The sequence below is a fragment of the Anolis sagrei genome, chromosome Y, assembly GCF_037176765.1.
Source record: "Anolis sagrei isolate rAnoSag1 chromosome Y, rAnoSag1.mat, whole genome shotgun sequence".
Lineage (NCBI taxonomy): Eukaryota > Metazoa > Chordata > Lepidosauria > Squamata > Dactyloidae > Anolis > Anolis sagrei.
In genome coordinates this window covers 33,348,384-33,371,840 of record NC_090035.1, presented here as the reverse complement: position 1 = coordinate 33,371,840, position 23,457 = coordinate 33,348,384, and the positions used below count along the sequence as shown (strand labels likewise).

Sequence of the window (23,457 nt, the reverse complement as noted above, 5' to 3'; positions counted from 1 at the left end):
TTTTTTTTAAATGCGCACCATTCAGTCAGTTGAAGACGTAGCGGAGTGCTAGTGGTCTTGTTTGAGAGGCGGGAGTATAAAGTTTTGTCCTGACTCAGTTCAGTCACCATCATGCGTTGCCACAGTGAGGAGCATGCTTTTGCCGTTGAGGCCTACTTTTTGAGCGGATTTGGAGTGGCCAGCCCGCTCTCCAGATTTGGCCCCTTGTGATTTTTTTTCTATGGGTTTTTTGAAATCCCGTGTTTATATGAACCGTCCAAGGACCCTACAAGATTTGAAGACCAACATCCAGGAAGAAAATGTCAACATAACACCTGCTATACTGGCAAGAGTCATGACAAACGCCAGAAATCAGTTTACTCAGTGCATGGAGAATGGAGAATAGGGGACGTCACCTACCTAATTTGATCTTCAAAACTACGTAAAACAAAACTTTAGGTATACGCCTACATTATAATAAAAAATATTCTGATTCATACCATGGGTTTTTATTAAGTTTTGAAAAAAAGGAAGTTATGCTGCTGCACCCTGTATTAATGGCATTAAAACTCTTAAAACAGATTCATAACTATTATGTTGGCCTAGGTTGGAGTGGCAATAAGAAAAAGGCCATGGTCTTAGCAGCAATTAATCGGTTAACCCCCAGTGGCACAAGGAGTCAAACAATCCTTGTGCCAGCAGGACCAGTTCGAATCCAGAGGGAGCGGGTTGAGCTCCCTCTGTCAGCTCCAGCTCCCCATGCGGGGATATGGGAGAAACCTCCCACAAGGATGGCAAAACATCAAACAACCAGGCATCCCCTAGGCAACGTTCTTGCAGATGGCCAACTCTCTCACACCAAAAGCAACTTGCAGTTTCTCAAGTCGCTCCTGACACGAAAAAACGAATCCATTTTAAATATTTTAATTACTTATTCTTAATAACATTAATATTTAATTCTATTTCAATGTTTGTATCTTCTGGGGCATTGACTTGTCACGGTGCTGGAGTTTGAGCACTTCAATGATGCCACGAGCGAAATCATGAAGCGACACCCAAGACAGGAAGGTCATGGCAGTGAGGTCAGACTAAATACGATCCCTGGGGAAGGTAATGGCTTGACCTTGAAAGAGCTGGAGGTGGTGACAGCCGACAGGGATCTCTGGCTTGGTCCATGAGTTGGAAAAATAGAGTTGGAAGAGACTGAATGAATACACATCAAAAAATCTTCTGGGATTTTAAACTGTATTGAATTAATTGTATTGTAAGCCACTGAGTTTCGTTTGTAGAGAGAAAAGTGGGGTATAAATAAACATAATAATGATGAAGAAGAAATGAAGTCCAAAGCACTTACCCAAGTGCCTCACCTCTAAGTATTCCTCAGAAGCCAAGCAATGAACGATTGTGTTCCTTGGAGCGAGCAACTGCCTCAAAGACTGTCTAATTTACTTCGCAGTCACTGTATGTATAAATGGCCAGCATAAAAGTTCCATAATTAAAGCAGTACACTGTTATGCACAAGGTTATGCTAACGCACTAACAGGAGATATTCTAGATACATTCTTAAAAGCAAACAACAGGTATACTTACGTCTGATGACTGGCTGGTCGCCTTGTGACATTGCAAACTCGGTATTTTCTCTTCATTTGCCCACAGTGAGTAACCTCTACTTTTAAACCTGGAAATCCAACAGAAAAAAACCACAAAGACAGAGGTAAGCAGAGGTCAGAATGACACAGTGGAGAGAGGTTCTTTATACAGGTGGTTTTTGCGTCTGCACTTCAGTTGTTTTCCTTCTGTATCTAGTCCATCATCTCAACAGCTCAGATTATATTACGATTTTAAAATCCCAGACTGAAATTATGGCACACCTATTGACATAAATTACTTGATTTTCTCCAAAAGGAGTCCAGGCTAAAAGATGCTTTCTTTAACTCCAATAAATTCTGCTAATCAAGAAATTAGTTCCAATATAAAAGACGAGGGGAAAAAAACTAATATTGAACAGAACCCAAATTTAAATACATACTATATGGATCTAATGAAATAAGTGAGCATTAGCAATGATTAACAGAAACCCTGTGATTTCAGTGGGTTTGCAGTGAATAGGATTAAACCAAAATCTAGAAAAAAATGCCCTCCTCAACTGTAATAATGGTCAACGCAATGGATGCACTCCTTTAAAGAGGAGAATTCAGGAATCAAGCTTTTTGTATTATCACAGTTCAGGTGACATAAAATGATTGCATTTGCTCCAAAGATTCACCTCTGATTTCTTTGGTAAACTTAACACGCTGGGAATCCGTAAGGGGCTTTGTTTGTTCATTGATGTTCTGGATGTCCAAGACTTCACACATGAACTCAATAATTGGCTGGGCTCGGTAAAATGCAGTCGCAGATACTGAAACATGAATAGGAAGAGAGGCTGAGAAAAGACTGACAGGATCAGTTTATTTTGTATGCTGTCTTTATCCCAGAGTGGGAACTGAGACGACTGACAGCCATTGAAGCCAACAGAGGCCTTATGTACCATCGATGTTGAGCATCATGTTCCACATAGCAGGTCTGACCGACTGATGGAATCCAAACCAGACCTCCCGACCTCCTCCTAGCGGGTGATAATATCCTTCAGGGGGAGAGAAGAATGAACGGCCCACTGGGGTGTACCTGAGAAGAACAAGGACAAGTCAAACTATTATTGTTGTTGTTATTGTTAGATACACAATAAGGTTAGTGCACAGCAAACAAGATCACTATGCTGGCTTTTGTATTTGATCACACATCAGACATTTCCCAAGTGTTTAGGACTGTGTGATATATCAGCGAATAATGCATGCAGATCCAAGTAGGATGGCCTTTTGCAGCTGACAGATGGTAATTTTATCAGTGCCAATTGTTTTCAAGGGCAGGCCAAGATTTTAGGCATTGCACCCAGTGTGCTGATCACTACTAGGACCACCTTTACTAGCTTGTGCCAAAGTCTTTGCAGTTTTATCTTTAAATCCTGTTGTTGTTGTTGTTTTTTTTTCTCATAGAGAAACCATATGGGTGAATGTGCTATAACATTAGTATAATTAAAAAGTGGGATGTACAATAAGCTTGTGGAAACAATCAGTGTTTTCACAAGTCAATCATATCCCTCTTTTATAATATACTATTCCCTTTTCATTTCTCCTAGTACACACGCCTTGAGGCAGCATGTTGTTCTTACCAAGCCCATACAGTCTTATCTGGATTATTTCCCTCACCTTCCTTTTTTTTTTAAAAAAAAAAAGCTGTACTTCTGAAAGCCAGCTGATTCCGCTCCTAATCTGTTGAGTGGGTGCTACCATTCCCACTATAACATAAAGACATGAATCTGCAATTTGTACACATAGGATAAGCACATACCTCTAGTCTGCTAAAAGTGTAGATATTTGCCCTGTTCACTTTGTATTCCTACACAGTGTAAGATGTAGATACACATAACCAAAAGGTTGTTTAAGAGTATATGAGAGGAGCTCACCTCATAGAGGGAAGGTGCCGTGTAATGACATCTAGAGCCTGCACAGAGTCTTCTGGGACCTCATTCAGATGCCCAGCCAGAGCTTCCAGGAGCAGCTGAAGGCTGACCACAGACACCCACTGAACTGACACCTTAAAGGTCTGGTCCTTCCCTTCACCTGGGAGTGTGACCTCCATATCCACCTGAAATAGCGACAATGAAAGTTAGACAAGCAACTGATGATAAGGAAGGTTTCTCAAACTCCAATAGGTCATCCTCATTAAGGCTGAAATCCCCTCATTCTTATTTATTTATTTATTTATTTACTTTGCTTATATACCGCTGTTTTCAGCCCAGGGGCAACTCACAGCGGTGTACAACATAGAAACAACACATTCAAGACATAGTATAAAAACAATTCTGGTCCCAACAATTCTGGCCGTTGGTGCTGGGGGAGGGGCGCTGATGTCACAGGGGACAAGATGGCAATGTCCTCCTGGCTCCCCTTCTTTATTCTGGCCCCAGAGTGGCCATTGGTGCTGGGGGAGGGGCGCTGATGTCACAGGGGACAAGATGGCAATGTCCTCCTGGCTCCCCTTCTTTATTCTGGCCCCAGAGAGGCCGTTGGTGCTGGGGGAGGGGTGCTGATGTCACAGGGGACAAGATGGCAATGTCCTCCCAGTTCCCCTTCTTTATTCTTGCCCCAGAGTGGCCGTTGGTGCTGGGGGAGGAGCGCTGATGTCACAGGGGACAAGATGGCAATGTCCTCCCAGCTCCCCTTCTTTATTCTGGTCCCAGAGTGGCCATTGGTGCTGGGGGAGGGGCGCTGATGTCACAGGGGACAAGATGGCAATGTCCTCCTGGCTCCCCTTCTTTATTCTGGCCCCAGAGTGGCCGTTGGGACTATTTGGCTACAAGCAGATACTTCTATAGCAAAAATACCTCCAAAAGAATAAAGATATGGGGCAGAGGTCAGCACTGTATAAGCAAACATTCAGTGTATTTCTTTGTTGTGTGTTTAAAGAGTCTTAAAGACTAAACGGCTTTATTTAGCACAGCTTTGTCAATAAAACACAATCTACTTTTAAGGTGCAACTAGCACATACAGCAAGACTAACCCCCTTTCTTCCTATGATTGGCACCTGAAAAACATTTATAGGAAAGCCACGTTTATGGAAAAAGCCACAGAATCCCATGTCCAAGGTCACAAGGATTACAAATACCATCCTTCTGTTATGTGACAACTTACACAAAACTTTTCCAACAGTTACTGAAAGGAACCTGAGTGGATGTGATTCTGGAACTGCCTGCCAGAGGTGGAACTGGCACTGGGCTGTTGATTTGAGCACAGCATCTTCTGAAGGCACTCACCCTGTCCCTGCCAATTGGCAGAGGATGCGCAGTGTACATGTTCCTTTTGCCATCATAGCCAGGTTGCCGATCCCCAAATATCTGCATCTTGAAATGTCTCACCATCGTATCCACTACCTCCCTGAAAAGAGTAGAAAGTTAAGGTTAGGCTAATAAAGACACCCAACAGGGAGCTCTGGTGTGGGCTGGTCCATGAGGTCACGAAGAGTCAGAAATGACTGAACGAATGAACAACAACAAATAAAGACACAGCAAAGTTAGTGATACTTGAGCTAGTGATACAATTTTTTTATCTAGTTTACATGTACTGTTTTTGTATACAGCAAAATCAGGCAGTAGAGTCAAAGAACAGTTACAAAGAAACACAATCTTACTCCAAGAACAAGCATACCAATTGTCATTGTAGAGCAGGGGTCCCCAAACTTTTTGAACAGAGGGCCGCAAACTGTTGGAGGGCCGGATTATAATTTGAAAAAAAATGAATAAATTTCTATGCACTCTGCACATATATTATTTGCAGTGCAACCCCCCCCCCCAATAAAAAAACAAAAACCCACACTTCTATATAAATAAAAATGTAATGTTCGTTTGTGGGATTAACAGAACTCAAAAACCACTGGATGAATTGACACCAATTTTGGACACAAGACACCTAACAACCCAATGTCCTTCACTAAAAAAAAATTGATTTTGTCATTTGGGAGTTGTAGTTGCTGGGATTTATAGTTCACCTACAATCAAAGAGCATTCTGAACCCCATCAAGGATGGAATTGAACCAAACTTGGCACACAGTTCTCCCATGACCAACAGAAAATACTGGAAGGGTTTGGTGGGCAGTGTCCTTTGGTTTTGGAGTTGTAGTTCACCTACATCCAGAGATCACTGTGCACTCAAACAATGACAGATCGGGACAAAACTCTACAGAAATACTCAATATGCCCAAATTTGAACACTGGTGGAGTTTGGGGAAAATAGAATCTTGACATTTGAGAGTTGTAGTAGCTGGGATTTATAGTTCACCTACAATCAAAGAGCATTCTGAACCCCATCAACGATGGAATTGAACCAAACTTGGCACACAGTTCTCCCATGACCAACAGAAAATACTGGAAGGGTTTGGTGGGCAGTGTCCTTTGGTTTTGGAGTTGTAGTTCATCTGCCTCCATAAATCACTGTGGACTCAATGATAGATCTCGAACAAACGTGGCACTGATACTCAATATGTCCAAATGTGAACACTGGTGGCGTTTGGGGGTTGTATTTGCTGGGATTTATAGTTCAATCAAAGAGCATTCTGAACTCCACCAATGATGGAATTGAACCGGTCTTGGTACACAGAACTCCCATGAACAATAGAAAATACTGGGTTTAGTGGGCATTGGTTAAACACCAATAATCCACTTATAAAGACAACATAATGAATAAGTCCAACAAATAGGTAAATTGTGAAACTTAGACTGTTCAATTCACAGTAGTCACAAAATTAAGCAATATGAAATAGGTTCTGTATAGTCTTTTAGTGATGTCGTTGTATGTTCATGAATCAGCCTCCCACGACCGGTTTCGGCCTTTGCTTTAGGCCTTCTTCGGGTGGTCTGTAATTTTACATACATAAATACATTTTACAATTGTATAGGTTGAACATAATGAAATAAAATGCATTTAGAAATACTTACAAAGTTCAGTCTTTTTACATATGTTCTCATAAGAGATACTTAAGGTTTTTTTTGCAATGGGATCTAGGTAAAAGGAACAAATTGTGGCTATTAACATTCAAACGTTACATATATCAAAATAAATGTTTTACCAATATATTTCACCAAATAGGTGTATACTCACAAGATACTCTGCTTCTAAGTTTGATTCTAATTGCGAGTATGAACAGGATCTGGGGGTTTCCTCTATTTAAAGAGGAAAATGCACATCAGATGTAGAGGAGACAGAGAAGTTAATTAAAGGCTCATTTAAAGTTATAGGTGTAGAGGAAGTCACCACTAGATGGCGTTGTGAGTAATGAACCAAGGATGTGGCATTGATGTTCCCTGTAAATTTGATATTGTGGTGTACTGTATTGATCCAGGATAATAATGTTTCTGCCTCATGATGTGAGTTTATAATGATGAAGATATCATCAATAAATCTGCAATATTTGATTATGCTATCCGCTACAGGGTTATATGCACGATTCAGAATTATACAGGGTTAGTCAAAATGAATAGGCCAATAAGAAAATTAATTGTATCCGAATGTATGTTTACTGTAACCAAACCACAGCTACGTAGCGACAGATAAACTATCAAAGTTTTTTTTTTGAGCAACACACATGTACGTTAATGCCGCTAGGCGTCGCTAGGAGTCGCTGTTTTCAAAATGGCGGAATCAGGCAAAGAGAAGGCGTTTTGTGTGATGACATTTGCTAAAACAATGTCAGTAATTACGGTCCAGCGAGAATTTCAAGCCAAGTATGGCAAGGAACCACCTCATCGACATTCCATTGCGAGGTGGGTAAAGCAATTTGAGGAGACGGGCTGCTTATGCAAGGGTAAACCCACAGGACGACCGCGTGTCTCCGAAGACACAGTGGAATCCATTCGTGCATCCTTTCAACGAAGTCCCCAGAAGTCGACAAATCGTGTTTCCATGGAATTGAACGTTCCGCAAAAAACTGTGTGGCGCGTGTTACGCAAACGTTTGCAGTTCAAGCCGTATAAATTGCAAATGGTGCAGGCTTTGAAAAAAGGTGACTATTCGAAACGACACGATTTTTGCGAATCAATGCAGCGAAGACTAGAGGAGGAAGGCTTTGCCAACAGACTGGTCTTCAGTGACGAGGCAACGTTTCACCTGTGCGGGAAGGTCAATAGGCATAATCTCCGCTTTTGGGGATCTGAAAATCCTCATGCCGTATTGGAACATGTAAGGGATTCGCCGAAGGTAAACGTTTTCTGTGCAATAACCAACCGTCACGTGTTTGGCCCATTCTTTTTCGCGGAGAAAACCGTAACAGGCATAGTGTACGCTGACATGTTGTCTGAATGGTTGATGCCACAGTTAGAAGAGAAAGTGCCCGATTTCGTATTCCAACAGGACGGTGCCCCTCCGCATTGGCACAACAGTGTACGCGAGTACCTCAACGAACACCTTCCCAGACGTTGGATTGGCCATGCTGGAGTGACTGATCTTCCATTCCTCTTGTGGCCCCCCAGGTCCCCCGACCTCACACCATGCGACTTTTCTCTCTGGGGGTATGTGAAAGACACTGTGTTCCGACCTCCATTACCGCTGACCTTGGACGACTTAAAACAGCGCATATGTGCTGCATTCGATGCCATTACTCATTTCCACCTGCCACTAAGGAGGCTGTTCAGGTCATGAACCGGTGCTTGGCCGCTGTCACGGACTGGATGAGGGACAACAGATTGAAACTAAATCCAGACAAGACAGAGGTACTCCTGGTCAGTCGTAAGACCGAACAGGGTACGGGGTTACAGCCTGTGTTGGACGGGGTCACACTCCCCCTAAAAGCACAGGTACGCAGTCTGGGAGTTCTCCTGGATTCATCGCTGAGCCTGGAACCCCAGGTTTCAGCGGTGGTCAGGGGAGCATTCGCACAATTAAAACTTGTGCGCCAGCTGCGTCCGTACCTTGGGAGGGCTGACTTGGCCACGGTAGTACACGCTTTGGTTACATCCCGCTTAGATTACTGCAACGCTCTCTACGTGGGGTTGCCTCTGAAGACTGCCCGGAAGCTGCAGCAAGTACAACGCGCGGCAGCCAGATTACTAACGGGTGCGGGATACAGGGAGCACACCACTCCGCTGTTACTCGAACTCCACTGGCTGCCGATTAGCTTCCGAGCACAATTCAAAGTGCTGGTGTTAACCTATAAAGCCCTAAACGACTCCGGCCCTGTTTACCTCTCCGAACGTATTCTCCCCTACGAACCATCAAGACCACTAAGATCGTCTGGAGGGGCCCTGCTCTCGGTCCCTCCGCCTGCACAAGCACGGCTGGTGGGGACGAGGGACAGGGCCTTCTCGATGGTGGCCCCTCGACTTTGGAACTCCCTGCCATTAGAGATTAGAACTGCCCCCTCCCTCATGACGTTCAGGAAACTAACAAAGACCTGGTTGTGGAACGTGGCATTTGACAACTGATTTAATTCTTTGCCCACATGAAAGGAGGATGATGAATGTGATTGTGATGGTGTTGGACGATTTGGCTCTTTTAACTAGGATGTTAATATTTTAATGTGTATGGTGCTGATATTTTAATCGTGTAATGAAGTGGCATTGTGTTGTTATTGTATATTTTTTGTATGTTAACACATGTTGTGAACCGGTCCGAATCCCTCTTTGAAGGTGAGAGGGTCGGTATATAAAACCTCGAAATAAATAAATAAATAAATAATTACGTCGGATGTGCTGCAACGGATGTGGAATGAACTGGACTATCGCTTGGACGTCTGCCGTGTCACACGGGGCGCCCATATCGAACATCTCTGAAGGTGAGACAAAACTTTGATAATTTATCTGTCGATACGTAGCTGTAGTTTGGTTACAATAAACATACATTCGTCTAAAATTAATTTTCTTATTGGCCTATTCATTTTGACTAACCCTGTATTGTTTTCCAAATTATCCATAAATAAATTTGCTATTGAAGGTGCAACAGGGCTGCCCATGGCCACTCCTTGTATTTGAAAATAATATTTTTGGTCAAATTTAAAGAATTTTTTTCGAGAATGATATCAAGGAGATCCAACAAAAAGAAAGTGGGAGGGTGACAGTTTGATCCCCTCCCACTTTCTTTTTGTTGGATCTCCTTGATATCATTCTCGAAAAAAAATTCTTTAAATTTGACCAAAAATATTATTTTCAAATACAAGGAGTGGCCATGGGCAGCCCTGTTGCACCTTCAATAGCAAATTTATTTATGGATAATTTGGAAAACAATATAATTCTGAATCGTGCATATAACCCTGTAGCGGATAGCATAATCAAATATTGCAGATTTATTGATGATATCTTCATCATTATAAACGCACATCATGAGGCAGAAACATTATTATCCTGGATCAATACAGTACACCACAATATCAAATTTACAGGGAACATCAGTGCCACATCCTTGGTTTTCCTGGATGTCATGATTATAAAAGAAAACGACCGATTGAGGGTGAGAAACCACCGTAAAACCACAGATAGAAACTCTCTGTTACACTACAATAGTTACCATCATTGGGCATTAAAAAATAATCTACCGTTTTCACAGATGCTCAGGATTAAACGTAACTCCTCGACCCAACAGGATTTCACTCAGGAGATTGAGGTAACGAAACGACAGTTTAGAAACCGGGGATATCCTGAACATATAATACAATCATCTTATCTAAAAGTAGCCAATATTCCCAGGTCTAAACTTCTAGAGAACAAGACTAGACCTAGAGTAGAAAGATTAATATGGCCACTTACTCTCACTAATATGTCCAGTTTAGCCATCAGAACAATTAAAAAATACTGGAACCTAATAAGGGACATCCCGGGCTGTGAAAGACCCCCATTAATAGCATATAAAAGAACCAAGAGCATCGGGGATTTTTTGGTACATTCAGATTTAACACGTAATGTTCGGACCATGAAATCAAATCTGATTGGCAATTATTGGTGCCACCATTGCTCAGTGTGTAACCAATTGGTGGAGACAAAAATTTTTACACACCAACACCCACCATTGAAAATTAAATTCTCCCATTTTGCTACATGCGCAACTAAAGGAGTTATCTACATGATTATTTGTGAATGCAATCTGATGTACATTGGTCAAACTCGTCGAGAAGTGAAATCTAGGATTATAGAACACCGGAGCAAAATTAGAACTAATTCCAGAGACTCCATACTGTATAAACATTTTGATGATCTACGGCACAATGCTGAATCTTTCAAATACCACATATTAGAAGTAGTCACACAATCCAAACACATGGACTTTAACATTAAACTCCTACAAAGGGAAACATATTGGATCTTCAGATTACGGACGGAACACCCACACGGTCTTAATGAATACAATTCATACAGTTGCTATATATAACCTTGAGATTTTTTATATTATCCCTTGTATACTACACATCCCTGGGGAGTACATTACTCACAACGCCATCTAGTGGTGACTTCCTCTACACCTATAACTTTAAATGAGCCTTTAATTAACTTCTCTGTCTCCTCTACATCTGATGTGCATTTTCCTCTTTAAATAGAGGAAACCCCCAGAGCCTGTTCATACTCGCAATTAGAATCAAACTTAGAAGCAGAGTATCTTGTGAGTATACACCTATTTGGTGAAATATATTGGTAAAACATTTATTTTGATATATGTAATGTTTAAATGTTAATAGCCACAATTTGTTCCTTTTACCTAGATCCCATTGCAAAAAAAACTTAAGTATCTCTTATGAGAACATATGTAAAAAGACTGAACTTTGTAAGTATTTCTAAATGCATTTTATTTCATTATGTTCAACCTATACAATTGTAAAATGTATTTATGTATGTAAAATTACAGACCACCCGAAGAAGGCCTAAAGCAAAGGCCGAAACCGGTCGTGGGAGGCTGATTCATGAACATACAACGACATCACTAAAAGACTATACAGAACTTATTTCATATTGCTTAATTTTGTGACTACTGTGAATTGAACAGTCTAAGTTTCACAATTTACCTATTTGTTGGACTTATTCATTATGTTGTCTTTATAAGTGGATTATTGGTGTAAAACCTGTCTACTAAGGAACCCATTCATATTGTGTTTAGTGGGCATTGACCTTGGGTTTTGGAGTTGTAGTTCACCTGCCTTCACCACGTCGGCATTCCCTGGCCACGCCCACCCAGCGCCGCTCCGTCAATTGCGGATACCTTCTGCTCCAGCTGCTCTGCACTGCAGAGGACTCACCTGGGAGGCTTCTCCATCTCACACTGGCAGAGTGGCCGGAGCAGAGGATATCCGCAATTGACGGAGTGGCACCAGGTGGGCGTGGCCAGGGAAGCTGGCGTTCTCTGGCCATGCCCACCCAGCGCCGCTCAGTCAATTGCGAACACCCTCTGCTCCGGCCGCTCTGCTCTGCAGAGGACCCACCTAGGAGGCTTTTCCCTCCCACACAGGCAGAGCAGCCGGAGCAGAGGATATCCGCAATTGGCGGAGCGGCGCTGGGTGGGCGTGGCCAGGCCAGGCCAGGCTGCGCGGGCTAGAGAAATGCCCTCAGTGGGCCGCATACGGCCCACGGGCCGTAGTTTGGGGACCCCTGTTGTAGAGCATGGTGCTCAATGATACATCTAATTTTCATACTGCAAAGCTCCACGTATATTATAGCCCTTTAACAAAATAGTCCATTTAACATTGCAACTGATAGCAGTTCGATTACTGAGGATAACAGGCACAGGCTGTCAAAGAGGCCTTACCTGTTCACCCTCCGAGGACGCTTTTCTGGTTTGATATCCACGTCATAATGATAAACATCAATTTTTGGGATCTGGACTTGGAAATGATTGGCTAGTAGACGGATCGGTTTCCCCACTGTTCCCAGTCCAGGACGGCGGGGCGGCTGAAAAAGGCTGGTGGGCGGCCCTGGGGAAACGGAGCAAGTGGGGAAATATCTCACTTACAACTGGATGCACTCTGTCCATCAATTCCAATTCACATTTGGGCTATACCTCACGTGAAAAAAGTAACTTGTGAAATAATTTGTTCTAGAGATAAGGTTTGCCACAACAACTTCAAAAACTTGACAGTTCCACTTAATATTCACTTGCAAAGTACAAACACATGAAGGAAGAACACCAATGTGATTTCAGTGATTATACGACATCTCACTCTGCATTCCCACCTATAGAATCAAGAATCTTAGAACAGATTGATTTTGGCTTAATTTCTTCCCACATCATTGTATCAGTGAAAAGACCAGTGAAGAATTTTATATTTCACCTCTATTTTAGTCACTTTAAAACAACTATATAGACTTTCACAACTTCCAATCTGAAAATTGATTTACTTGAAACTAAGAAATAGAAAGAGATATTAGAGGAAGTGGCAAAACCACGTCTCTGAGGATTTCTTGCTTTAAAAAACTCCCATGAAATGCATAGGATCGCCATATGTCAACAGGTAATTGAAGACACAAATGTACACATTTGCACTTTATTCCAGCACTGATGACTGAAGGCATATCCTGGCCATACAAGCAACAAATCTAGACAATTGTCAAATGTTCACATTGTCAACATAACATGAAAACATTCAGAAATAATAAGAAAAAATAGTTTTGTCACAGCTTTATTTTTTCCAGAATCATAATGTTACATCTGTACAGTTTGAAAGGGTCTCCAGGGGCTTGTTACTAAATGAGCCTAATATTGCTGCTTCCCAGGTGAAACTCACCAAAGACCACCACTCCACACCTTTCTTCACTAGATCCACAGGCACTACTTTTGCTCTACATATCCAGATATAACAAACATACCAACTAGAGGGTAAAACTACTGCCACCAAATCTGTGAGGAAAGCCGGGCAATGATCAACATCAGCTTAGGAGCTAGTATATAAAGGGACTATTAATTAAGAAGGCTTTATTCATTTGATAGCATAGCGTTTACTGTCCCTGGCTTGACTTTACTTCTTATGCAGGCTGTTTGACTTAAGAGAAACTGTATCAGGCAAGGCTTGAGGAAAACAGTAACAATTTTATTGGCACGGTATAACAGATTTGATTGTTTCTTCACAAGAGGCACGAATCTTGACTGGTTACATTAGTAAGGTTTCATGAGTAACCTCAGGCACAGACTTCAGGAGGTTTCTATACGCAGATGTATTTTTCCTGGACAACTGTCCCAACAAAACAAATAAGCCAAAAGGCCTATTCAACAGAATTGGCTTCCAGCCAAACCTTGATTCTTAACCCAGAATCAATAACCCCCTGTAGTTTTATCACTACCGGGTCCTTTCCTGTAACCCCTTTGGTCACAAATTAATTCCCTGAATCTCCACCCAGAGATTCAGTTTTCCCTCTAGCACACCAGCTTACAGACTGCCACTTTCAAAAAGCTGCGCCGTGAAGAGGCAGTTGGCTCCGCCCCCGTTGCTATGGCAACTCAGCTCAAGCCACCAGCCACCATCTCTAACAAAATATAATCCTACATACTTGCCATTTATTAACTATTGTTTAACCAACACATAACTGTAAGAATAAAAGTTACACATCGTCACACCTCCCAACCCATAGGGATTATTTTTGACTTTTCTACCATCTAGAATGGTCAAAAATAATTTGGGTGATATCAATATCATATACCTATATACAAACCATATTTTGATCCGTTATCCAATAAAAGTCTCACATTTCTAACATTTTTCTTATCTCTTTTGCAATATACTTGATTAGTTTCCCTGTGACTCTACTGACATATATTCTCAGTATTTTTACATATATCAGTCTTTTAATATCATTAAGTCCTTTAAACTTATGAGCAAGTCTGAATAATTTGAAGACATTTAAGTCTTTCTAGTTAATCACAGGTTGTTCATTACTAAGAGTCTCTTGGTCTTCCATGAAGTTACAACGCTGTTGTAGGAAGTTTTCTCCTTTCTCTTCTTTTGCTGCTGGAGTTTCTTCTTTCAACCTGATCTTCCAATTATCAGGAACAGTTCTGCTTTCATTGAGTGTTAAGGCTTGAATAAAGGCTTGCTTCAACGTAGCATCAGGTCTTACTGAAGAATTTGTAGTTCCTTGAACATCTTTTCTTGGTATTGAAGAGAATTCACCATCGTTGGAAGAACGAACAAGAACATTGTCTTTCCCTATTGCAATCTCATCACTGCTGTCTGGATGAACCTTTAAACCTTGGAATTGGAGATTTGTCTTTTTATCAAGACTAACATAGTCAGTGTATATCACTTTTCTTAACAGTCCATCAGCTTGGTTTGCATTCTCTTTTTCTTCCTTGCTCAAAGATAAAGATGATTCTTCCTCCGATATATGATTAGATCTTCTTTCTCTGCTAACTTTCTTTTCAGTTGTAGGCATTTTGAAGTGTTCAGGTGTAGTAAGGAGGAGCTGATCTAATGTTTTATTCTCAGCAAAATGTCTCTCTTCTTTTTGATAAATTTCACTTAGACTCTCAACCTCAACCACAGTTCCGATCTTCAAAACTTCTTTTGTGCGATCATCTGGAACCTCCATAGTGAATGAATCATGTTTGGAAGTTATCTTTACTTTAACTAGTCTTTCAGATGTGTGGATTTTTTCTTCACAGAAGACTTTTTGATATTTTGTACTCCCAACCATGTCTACTGCCAAATAAATAGGTTCCTTAAGGGTTAGCTTTTCTTTAGCTTTATCTTCTGATTGTATTTTATTGTCTTTGTCAATGAGCTCAGCAGAGGTAATTCCTTTACTTGGAGCTGAAGGTAATACATCTTTTAATGTCAATGATTCTTTCAGCTCTTTTTTCTCCTCAGAATTTATCACTTGTTCTGCAGGACCCACTGTTTCTGTATCCTCATCACTGGCTCTATCTGGGTGCTCATCATGTTTCTGAGGTACCACACTCAAGTCTTTTTCCTCTTTAGGTATCTCTGATATTTTCTTAATCCTTCTGGACAAGCCATTTCCAATCAAGCATGAGTAAAGGATCTCTGAACTTATGGCAAAATCCCACATGCCTGTCCATTGCCATATCTTATAGGCAAAGAGACCACATTTGAAGTAATCGCTGGTCCTAAACCTTTTAAATTAATCTGAGAAATAGGATTTTGATACCTCTCAGGTACCATCTTTGGATGAATTGCACAAATTTCAGAACCCATGTCTCTCCATCCTTCCAACAGGTTTCCATCTATTTTGATGGGTTCCAAATAGTCATTTGGGACTGTGTTTAGTACCACAAACAAACACTGTTTTTCAATCTGTTCCCCTTTTTGAACCACGTCAGTGCAATCCTTTTAGCACTGGGTTCCATTTCTTTTTCAGGGGTATTTCTTTTTCTATTGAAGAAGATGAACTTCTCTTTTCTCAGGAGATTACATTGAGACTTAAAATGTCCTAATTCCCCACAATGAAAACAGCCCTTATTTCCCTCAGTACTGTTAGGCTGCATGGCACCTGCCATCCTCCAGGTGGTGTTTTCTACTGTAGAGCCTCTCCCTGGCTGACTGTGAGGGGAGTTTTTAAATGGCAGTTGGGATTGTCTTGCTTCCTTCCTGACTCCTTCTTCTTCTTTAAATCCTTCCTTTAAAGTAATCAACTGGTCCACCATGATAGCTGCTTGTGTTGAAGTTTCGGGGTTTCTATCCTGTATAATCCATCTATAATCAAGGGGAACCTGTTGATAAAACTGCTCTTTTTCAATTAAGTTTTTGGGCTGCTGGAAGTCATTTACCTCAGCGCCTCTGATCCAACTCTCAAAATATTGTGCCTGCTTGGAGGCTAATTGAGAATAACTCTCATATTTTTCCTTTTTGATCGTCCTGAACTTCATCTTATAAAATTCAGGCGTCAGCTGTAATTTCTGTTGGGCTTGTTGTTTGAACTTAGAGTAATCTCTATGTTCTGTCTCTGCCATGTCACTGTAAATCTCCAGGAGTTTACCACAAATCTGTGGCCTTAAATATTCCATCCATTTTTTCTCAGCAACATTGAAGTCCTTACAGCATCATTCAAAGGAAATTAAAAACTTTTCCACATTGTCGTCTTTATTATATCTTGGGAATTTTCTCAAAATATGATCCATAGGGATCTCCTCTTGTCTCTCCTGTTTATTCACTTGTGGCTGAGGGAGAGGAGAGTTAAACGTTGTTTTTCAATTTCTAATTCAATTTTTCATAATTCAGCCTGCCTGGCTTTTTCTCTCTCTTCTGCCTCCAACTCCATTTGTAAACACAGATAGATACATCATTCCTCACTGCCCAAGCAACAGTGGCTTTGGGCTGGAAAGAACATAGAAAGTGGAAAGTCAAAAAATGGTTCGAATATTTAGCTGATTTCATGCTCAAGGATTGCATCATTGAAAGGAGAACCAAATACACATCAGGTCAAATCAAGAAGAACTGGGTTCTGAAATGGGGAAGACTGGTAGATAGAGTAAAAGGAAAATACAAAGAACTGAACCATACTTTCTCCACAATTGATCAACTAAAATAATATTTGAATGAAGGAAAGTAACGTTCCCTGAGGGTGGGGGAAGAAGGAGGAGAGAAGGAAGAAATATTGATAGACATAGGTGGGAGATAAATGTGGAAATAGCAATGTTAAGAAAATAAAGATAATATTCTATTTGTATTATGAAATTGTTACTAAATTTGATATTATTCGACCTGTGTTTACAATAAAAGAAATAAAAATAAGATATATCACTCTATGGTATACAACAGCATGGCATCCAAAATTCAAAATGATCCAAACATTTGCAATTGAGGACATAACCCATTCTTTGCAAAGCCTTTCTTCTAGAACCCAAGCTACCATTTATTCCAAGGATAACGTAAGTCATGGAGGAAATCATTATAACATTTGGTTCTTTGCAGACAAAGTCGCTTTGATCCGTTCTGGGCTGGATACCATGTTAAATGCAGTCTCTGAGGATGTGACACGAGCACCTGCTTGTCCTATTTTGATGGATTCTTTTCAGCTTGTGAAGCCCGAGGATGTGGACAAGATACTTGGAGGAATGAGGCCCACCACATCCATCCTAGACCCCTGCCCATCCTGGCTTCTGAAGGAGGCCAGAGGGGGATTGGCTGAGTGGGTAATGGTGGTGGTTAATGCCTCCCTTCGGGAAGGCAAGATTTCAACGAGCTTAAAACAAGCTATTATAAAACCGCTGTTGAAGAAACCATCATTGGACCCCACTAAATTTGACAACTTTCGGCCTGTTTCCAATCTCCCCTTTTTGGGCAAAGTCATGGAAAGCGTGGTGGCCTCACAACTCCAGGTATTCTTGAGAGACACGGATTATCTGGATTCGGCACAGTCTGGTTTCAGACCGGGACATGGAACCGAGACGGTCTTGGTCGCCTTAGTGGATGATCTGCGCCGGGAGCTAGACAGGGGGAGTGTGTCCCTGTAGGTGCTCCTGGACCTCTCAGCGGCCTTCGATACCGTCGACCACGGTATCCTTCTGGGGCGCCTTGCGGAAATGGGCCTTGGGGGTACTGCTCTGCAGTGGCTCCAGTCATTTCTGGAGGGACGTATCCAGAAGGTGTTATTGGGGGACTCCTGTTCAACACCACAGCCTTTGACCTGTGGGGTTCCACAGGGTTCTATACTGTCCCCCATGCTGTTTAATATCTACATGAAGCCGCTGGGTGAGATCATCCGGAGTTTCGGGGTGCGGTGTCATCTGTACGCAGATGATGTCCAACTCTGTCACTCCTTCCCACCTGCTAGTAAGGAGGCTGTTGAGGTCCTGAACCGGTGCCTGGCCGCTGTAATGGTCTGGATGAGGGCGAACAAACTGAAATTAAATCAGGGTATAGGGTTACAGCCTGTGCTGGATGGGGTCGCACTCCCCTTGAAGGCGCAGGTTCGCAGCTTGGGTGTGATCCTGGATTCATCGTTGAGCCTGGATCCCCAGGTTTCAGCGGTGACCAGGGGAGCATTTGCACAGCTTAGGCTCGTGCGCCAGCTGCGCCCGTACCTTGTGAAGTCTGACTTGGCCACGGTGGTACACGCTCTGGTCACATCCCGCCTTGACTACTGCAACGCTCTCTACGTGGGGCTGCCCTTGAAGATGGCCCGGAAGCTTCAGCTAGTCCAGCGCTCGGCAGCCATGTTACTAACAGGAGCGGGACGCAGGGAGCACACAACGCCCTTGTTGTCCCAGCTCCACTGGCTGCCGATTTGCTACCGGGCCCAATTTAAGGTGCTGGTGTTATCCTACAAAGCCCTAAACGGTTCTGGCCCAAAATACCTTTCGGACCGCATCTCGGCCTATGAGCCCACGAGGGCCTTGAGATCGTCTGGGGAGGCCCTTCTCTCGATCCCGCCTGCTTCACAGGCACGTCTGGCGGGGACGAGAGAGAGGGCCTTCTCAGTGGTGGCCCCCCGGCTGTGGAACACCCTCCCTGTTGACATCAGACAGGCGCCCTCCCTTATGTCTTTCCGTAAGAGCCTAAAGACATGGCTATTTGAGAAGGCATTTAACTGAGTGCTACATTAATTGGTAATGACAACTGGAAAGGAATATGGACTATGAGATTGGTTATGATTCTACGAAGAGACGGAGCGGATTATTTAGTGTAATTATATGATTGTGTATTAGTGATATGTTTGATTTTTTCGTTTTTGCTTTATTGTAATTGTCTTTTATATGTTGTACACCGCCGTGAGTCGCCCTAGGGCTGAGAACGGCGGTCAACAAATGCAGCAAATAAATAAATAAATAAATAAACATTTGTCCACTATATATATATATTTACATGCATATGAATACACACATAGAGGGTGTTGCCCAAAAATGTATGCACCCTATGTTTATTTTGTTGATCAACAAAATAAACATAGGGTGCATACATTTTTGGGCAACACCCTCTATGTGTGTATTCATATGCATGTAAACACAGGTTTAGTATTTCTTACCTGGAATTCTGAAACACTCAAAATCTGAAATTGTCCACATGGGTGGCTGAAATAGTGACCCTTTTGCGTCCTGATAATTCGCCAACACACAATTTCATATACACCTTATACACATAATGTGGAGATATAGTAGATGTATATGAAACACAAATACATTTTGTGTTTAGACTTGGGTCCCATTTCCAAGATGTCTTATTATGTATGTATAATGCAAATACAAGTATCACTCCTGAACTTCCTTTGGAAGTATTCCAAAGATTTTGGAAGTATTCCAAAATCTGTTGGTGGGTGGGGGGATCAAAAACACTTCCAGTCCCAAGAATTTCAGATAAAGAAGGTGCAGCTTTTACCCCTTGGGAGAATAAAAGCAGTGTACAACAAGTAATTGCAAAATTCAATGCCAACATATATACAAACCAAAGAATAATAACTAAATTGATAACATGTAACTATAAGTTAAACTATAAATTAAACCTTAAACCTTAAAATCATATTAAATATAGAACATGGACATTTAAAATTAAAACATAGAAATAATTTTTTTTAATGTAGCATTAAAATCACAAATGCACATGTATATACATGTGTAGGTATGTGTGGATATATCTTTGTAAATATTACAGACTTCTCTCACTGTCTCCCCTTGTGTGTGTATATAGATAGATAGAGGGGGGGGGAGGGGGGAAGAGGGAGAATAAACCTTTCCCCATTTTGTCTCCCCTTCTGCCTGCATGCATTCTGTCTGCATGCACATAGCCAGATATAGTATACATTTATATATAAATATATTTATAGATAATGACCTCTTTCACTGTCTCCCCTTAAATGTGTGTATATATATTTATAAATGCATACATTTTTTTCTCATTATATACACACAGAAACACATAGTAAATGCATATGTATACATGCACATATTTCATTATAAACAGATATTGATGGGCTCCCTCACTCTGTCTCTTTTAATGTTCGGGTGGCCATATATTTGTAAGTATGTTGATATGTATATAAAGTACATTTATAAATATATAAAATACATAAAAACTTCCCATATATATATAGATCTGTATATGAATATATCTCTTTGTAAATAGAGATATATCTAAGGAATAGATTGGATTCACACTATCTTCCCTTAATGTGTATGTGACAGTATATGTCTATGCATGTAGGTATGTATATACATTTATAAATTCATTAAAACTTCCCTCATTCCCTCTCTCCTTGTGTGTATGTAAAGGCAGTTCCCAATTTATGAACAAGATAGGTTCTGTAGGCTTGCTATTAAGTTGAATGTGTATGTAAGCAGGAACAAGTACTTTAAAAAGTGTAACACACTCACTCTCTCTGCATTATGTATATGTGTGTGTGTGATAGCATTGGGTATGTATGTGTGTGTGTGTGTCTCTATATATATACTAGCCGTCCCCTGCCACGCATTGCTGTGGCCCACATGGGGTTTCTATGTGGGAGGTTTGGCCCAATTCTATCGTTGGTGGGGTTCAGAATGCTCTGTGATTGTAGGTGAACTATAAATCCCAGCTACTACAACTCTCAAATGTCAAGATTCTATTTTCTCCAAACTCCACCAGTGTTCAAATTTGGGCATATTGAGTATTTGTGTAGAGTTTGGTCCAGATCTATCATTGTTTGAGTGCACAGTGATCTCTGGATGTAGGTGAACTACAACTACAATAACTACAACTCCAATACCAAAGGACACTGCCCACCAAACTCTTCCAGTATTTTCTGTTAGTCATGGGAGAACTCTGTACAAGTTTGGTTCAATTCCATCCTTGGTGGGGTACAGAATGCCCTTTGCTTGTAGGTGAACTATAAATCCCAGCAACTACAACTCACAAATGACAAAATCAGTTCCTCCCAATAGTATTCAAATTTGGGTGTATTGTGTATTTGTGCCAAGTTTGTTACAGATCCATCATTGTTTGAGTCCATAGTGCTCTCTGGATGTAGGTGAACTACAACTCCCAAACTCAAGGTCAATGCCCACCAAACCATTCCAGAACTGTGTACCAAGTTTGGTTCAATTCCATCATTTGTGGGGTTCAGAATGCTCTTTCATTTTTGTGAACTATAAATCCCAGCAACTACAACTCCCAAATGACAAAATCAATTTTTTTTGAGTGAAGGACATACATTGAGTTGTTAGGTGTCTTGTATCCAGATTTGGTGTCAATTCATCCAGTGGTTTTTGAATTCTGTGAATCCCACAAACGAACATTACATTTTTATTTATATAGATATATGTGTGTGTATGTGTGCACACATAATGAGTTATGTATGTATGCATCTCTTTATAAATAGATAATGTGCATGTGCGCACTATGCAAATATGTATATACATTTATACATACATAAAAACTTCCCATATACATCTATATCTATCATAGGATATATCTATCATAGGACACATGGCCATCCAGCCTGTTTAAAAGCCTCCAAAGAAAGAGCTTCTACCACACAGCTCTCACAGTTAGGAAGTTCTTCCTAATGTTCAGGTAGAATCTCCTTTCTTGTAGTTTGAAGCCACTGTTCCGCATCCCAGTCTCCAGGGCATCAGAAAACAAGCTTGCTCCTTCCTCCCTATGAGTTCCCCTCACATTTTGATACATGGCCCTCATCATGTCTCCTCTCAGCCTTCTCTTCTTCAGGCTAAACACACGAAGCTCTTTAAGCCTCTTCTCAGAGGGCTTGTTCTTGATTATTTGGGTCAGCCTTCTCTGGACACATTCCAGCTTGTCAGCAAATGCGGCGCCCAGCAATGGACACTGTGTGATTCCAGGTGTGGTCTGACCAAGGCAGAATAGAAGTGTAGCATGACTTCCCTGGATCTAGGCCAGCATTTCTCAACCTGGAGGTCGGGACCTCTGGGGGGGGGGGGGGTTGCAAGGGGATGTCAGAGGGGTCACCAATGACCATCAGAAAAAAAGGCTTTCATGGCCGGAATCACTGGGTTGTTGTAGGTTTCTTCGGGCTATATGGCCATGTTCTAGAGGCATTCCCTCCTGACGTTTCGCCTGCATCTATGGCAAGCATCCTCTGTTGAGCATGGGGTTTCAGTCTGGGAAGATTGGCCAAACGCTATGATTGGTGGGGTTCAGAATGCTCTTTGATTGTAGGTGAACAATAAATCCCATCAACTACAACTCCCAAATGTCAATGTCTATTTTCCCAAAACTCGGCCAGTGTTCACATTTGGCCATACTGGGTATCCGTACCAAGTTTGATCCAGATCCATCACTGTTTGAATCCACAGTGCTCTCTGGATGTAGATGAACTACAATTGCAAAACTCCAGGACAATACCCACCGATCCCTTCCAGTATTTACTGTTGGTCATGGGAGTTATGTGTTATAAATTTGGTTCAATTCCATCGTTGGTGGAATTCGGAATGCTCTTTGATTGTAGGTGAAGTAGAAATCCCAGCAACTACAACACCCAAACTCCAAAATCAATCTCCCCAACTCACACACATATATAATATTACATATATATGTGTGGGAATTTTTGATGTATTTTTTGTATTATCAATGTATATACATATCTACATCTATACACATATACTGTCTCTCACACATTAAGTGAGACAGAGCAAGAGGTCTTTATTCATTTTTGAAGAGATATATCCATTCATGCAGACTATATATATCTCTATATATAACATTGTTCCTGTCGTCCTGAGTGGCTTAAAAACAAAAGAACCACTGGGCCAATACCCACCAAATTTGGCAACAAAACTCCTCACCATACAAGGTGTGACCATCAATAATAAAAACAAAAAAAAGATACGAATCCTAAAAAAGGAGAAGATGCCACTGGGCATGTGTACAGGGAGGGGGAGTGCGCGCGCTCGCACACACAGGACAGCTCAACGTTGCAGAGCCTGTGCTGGCAACGGCCTGGAGTCAGCCTCGGCTCCTCGAGGTTCTGCAGTGGAAAGGCATTCACCAGCCTGACCAAGGCAGCTGGAGGCA

At 41.5% G+C, this 23,457-nt stretch overlaps 1 protein-coding gene and 1 pseudogene across 4 annotated transcripts in view; both read right to left on the bottom strand.

Moving 5' to 3' along the window:
• The window catches only part of LOC137095551 (protein argonaute-4), a 57,494-nt gene that overhangs the window by 30,851 nt on the left and 3,186 nt on the right, over positions 1-23,457 (bottom strand). For 2 of the 4 annotated variants that reach the window (XM_067462336.1, XM_067462335.1), the window contains exons 2-7: positions 12,294-12,459; positions 4,835-4,955; positions 3,485-3,666; positions 2,510-2,646; positions 2,246-2,380; positions 1,570-1,657 (exon numbers count right to left, since the gene is read on the bottom strand). In XM_067462336.1, coding sequence (XP_067318437.1) covers positions 1,570-1,657; positions 2,246-2,380; positions 2,510-2,646; positions 3,485-3,666; positions 4,835-4,955; positions 12,294-12,459 — 829 coding nt within the window. The remainder of the gene's footprint in view (positions 1-1,569; positions 1,658-2,245; positions 2,381-2,509; positions 2,647-3,484; positions 3,667-4,834; positions 4,956-12,293; positions 12,460-23,457) is intronic. The other 2 variants (XM_067462338.1, XM_067462337.1) reach the window with 1 other exon arrangement.
• LOC137095255 (AT-rich interactive domain-containing protein 4B-like) lies at positions 14,222-15,547 on the bottom strand (annotated as a pseudogene).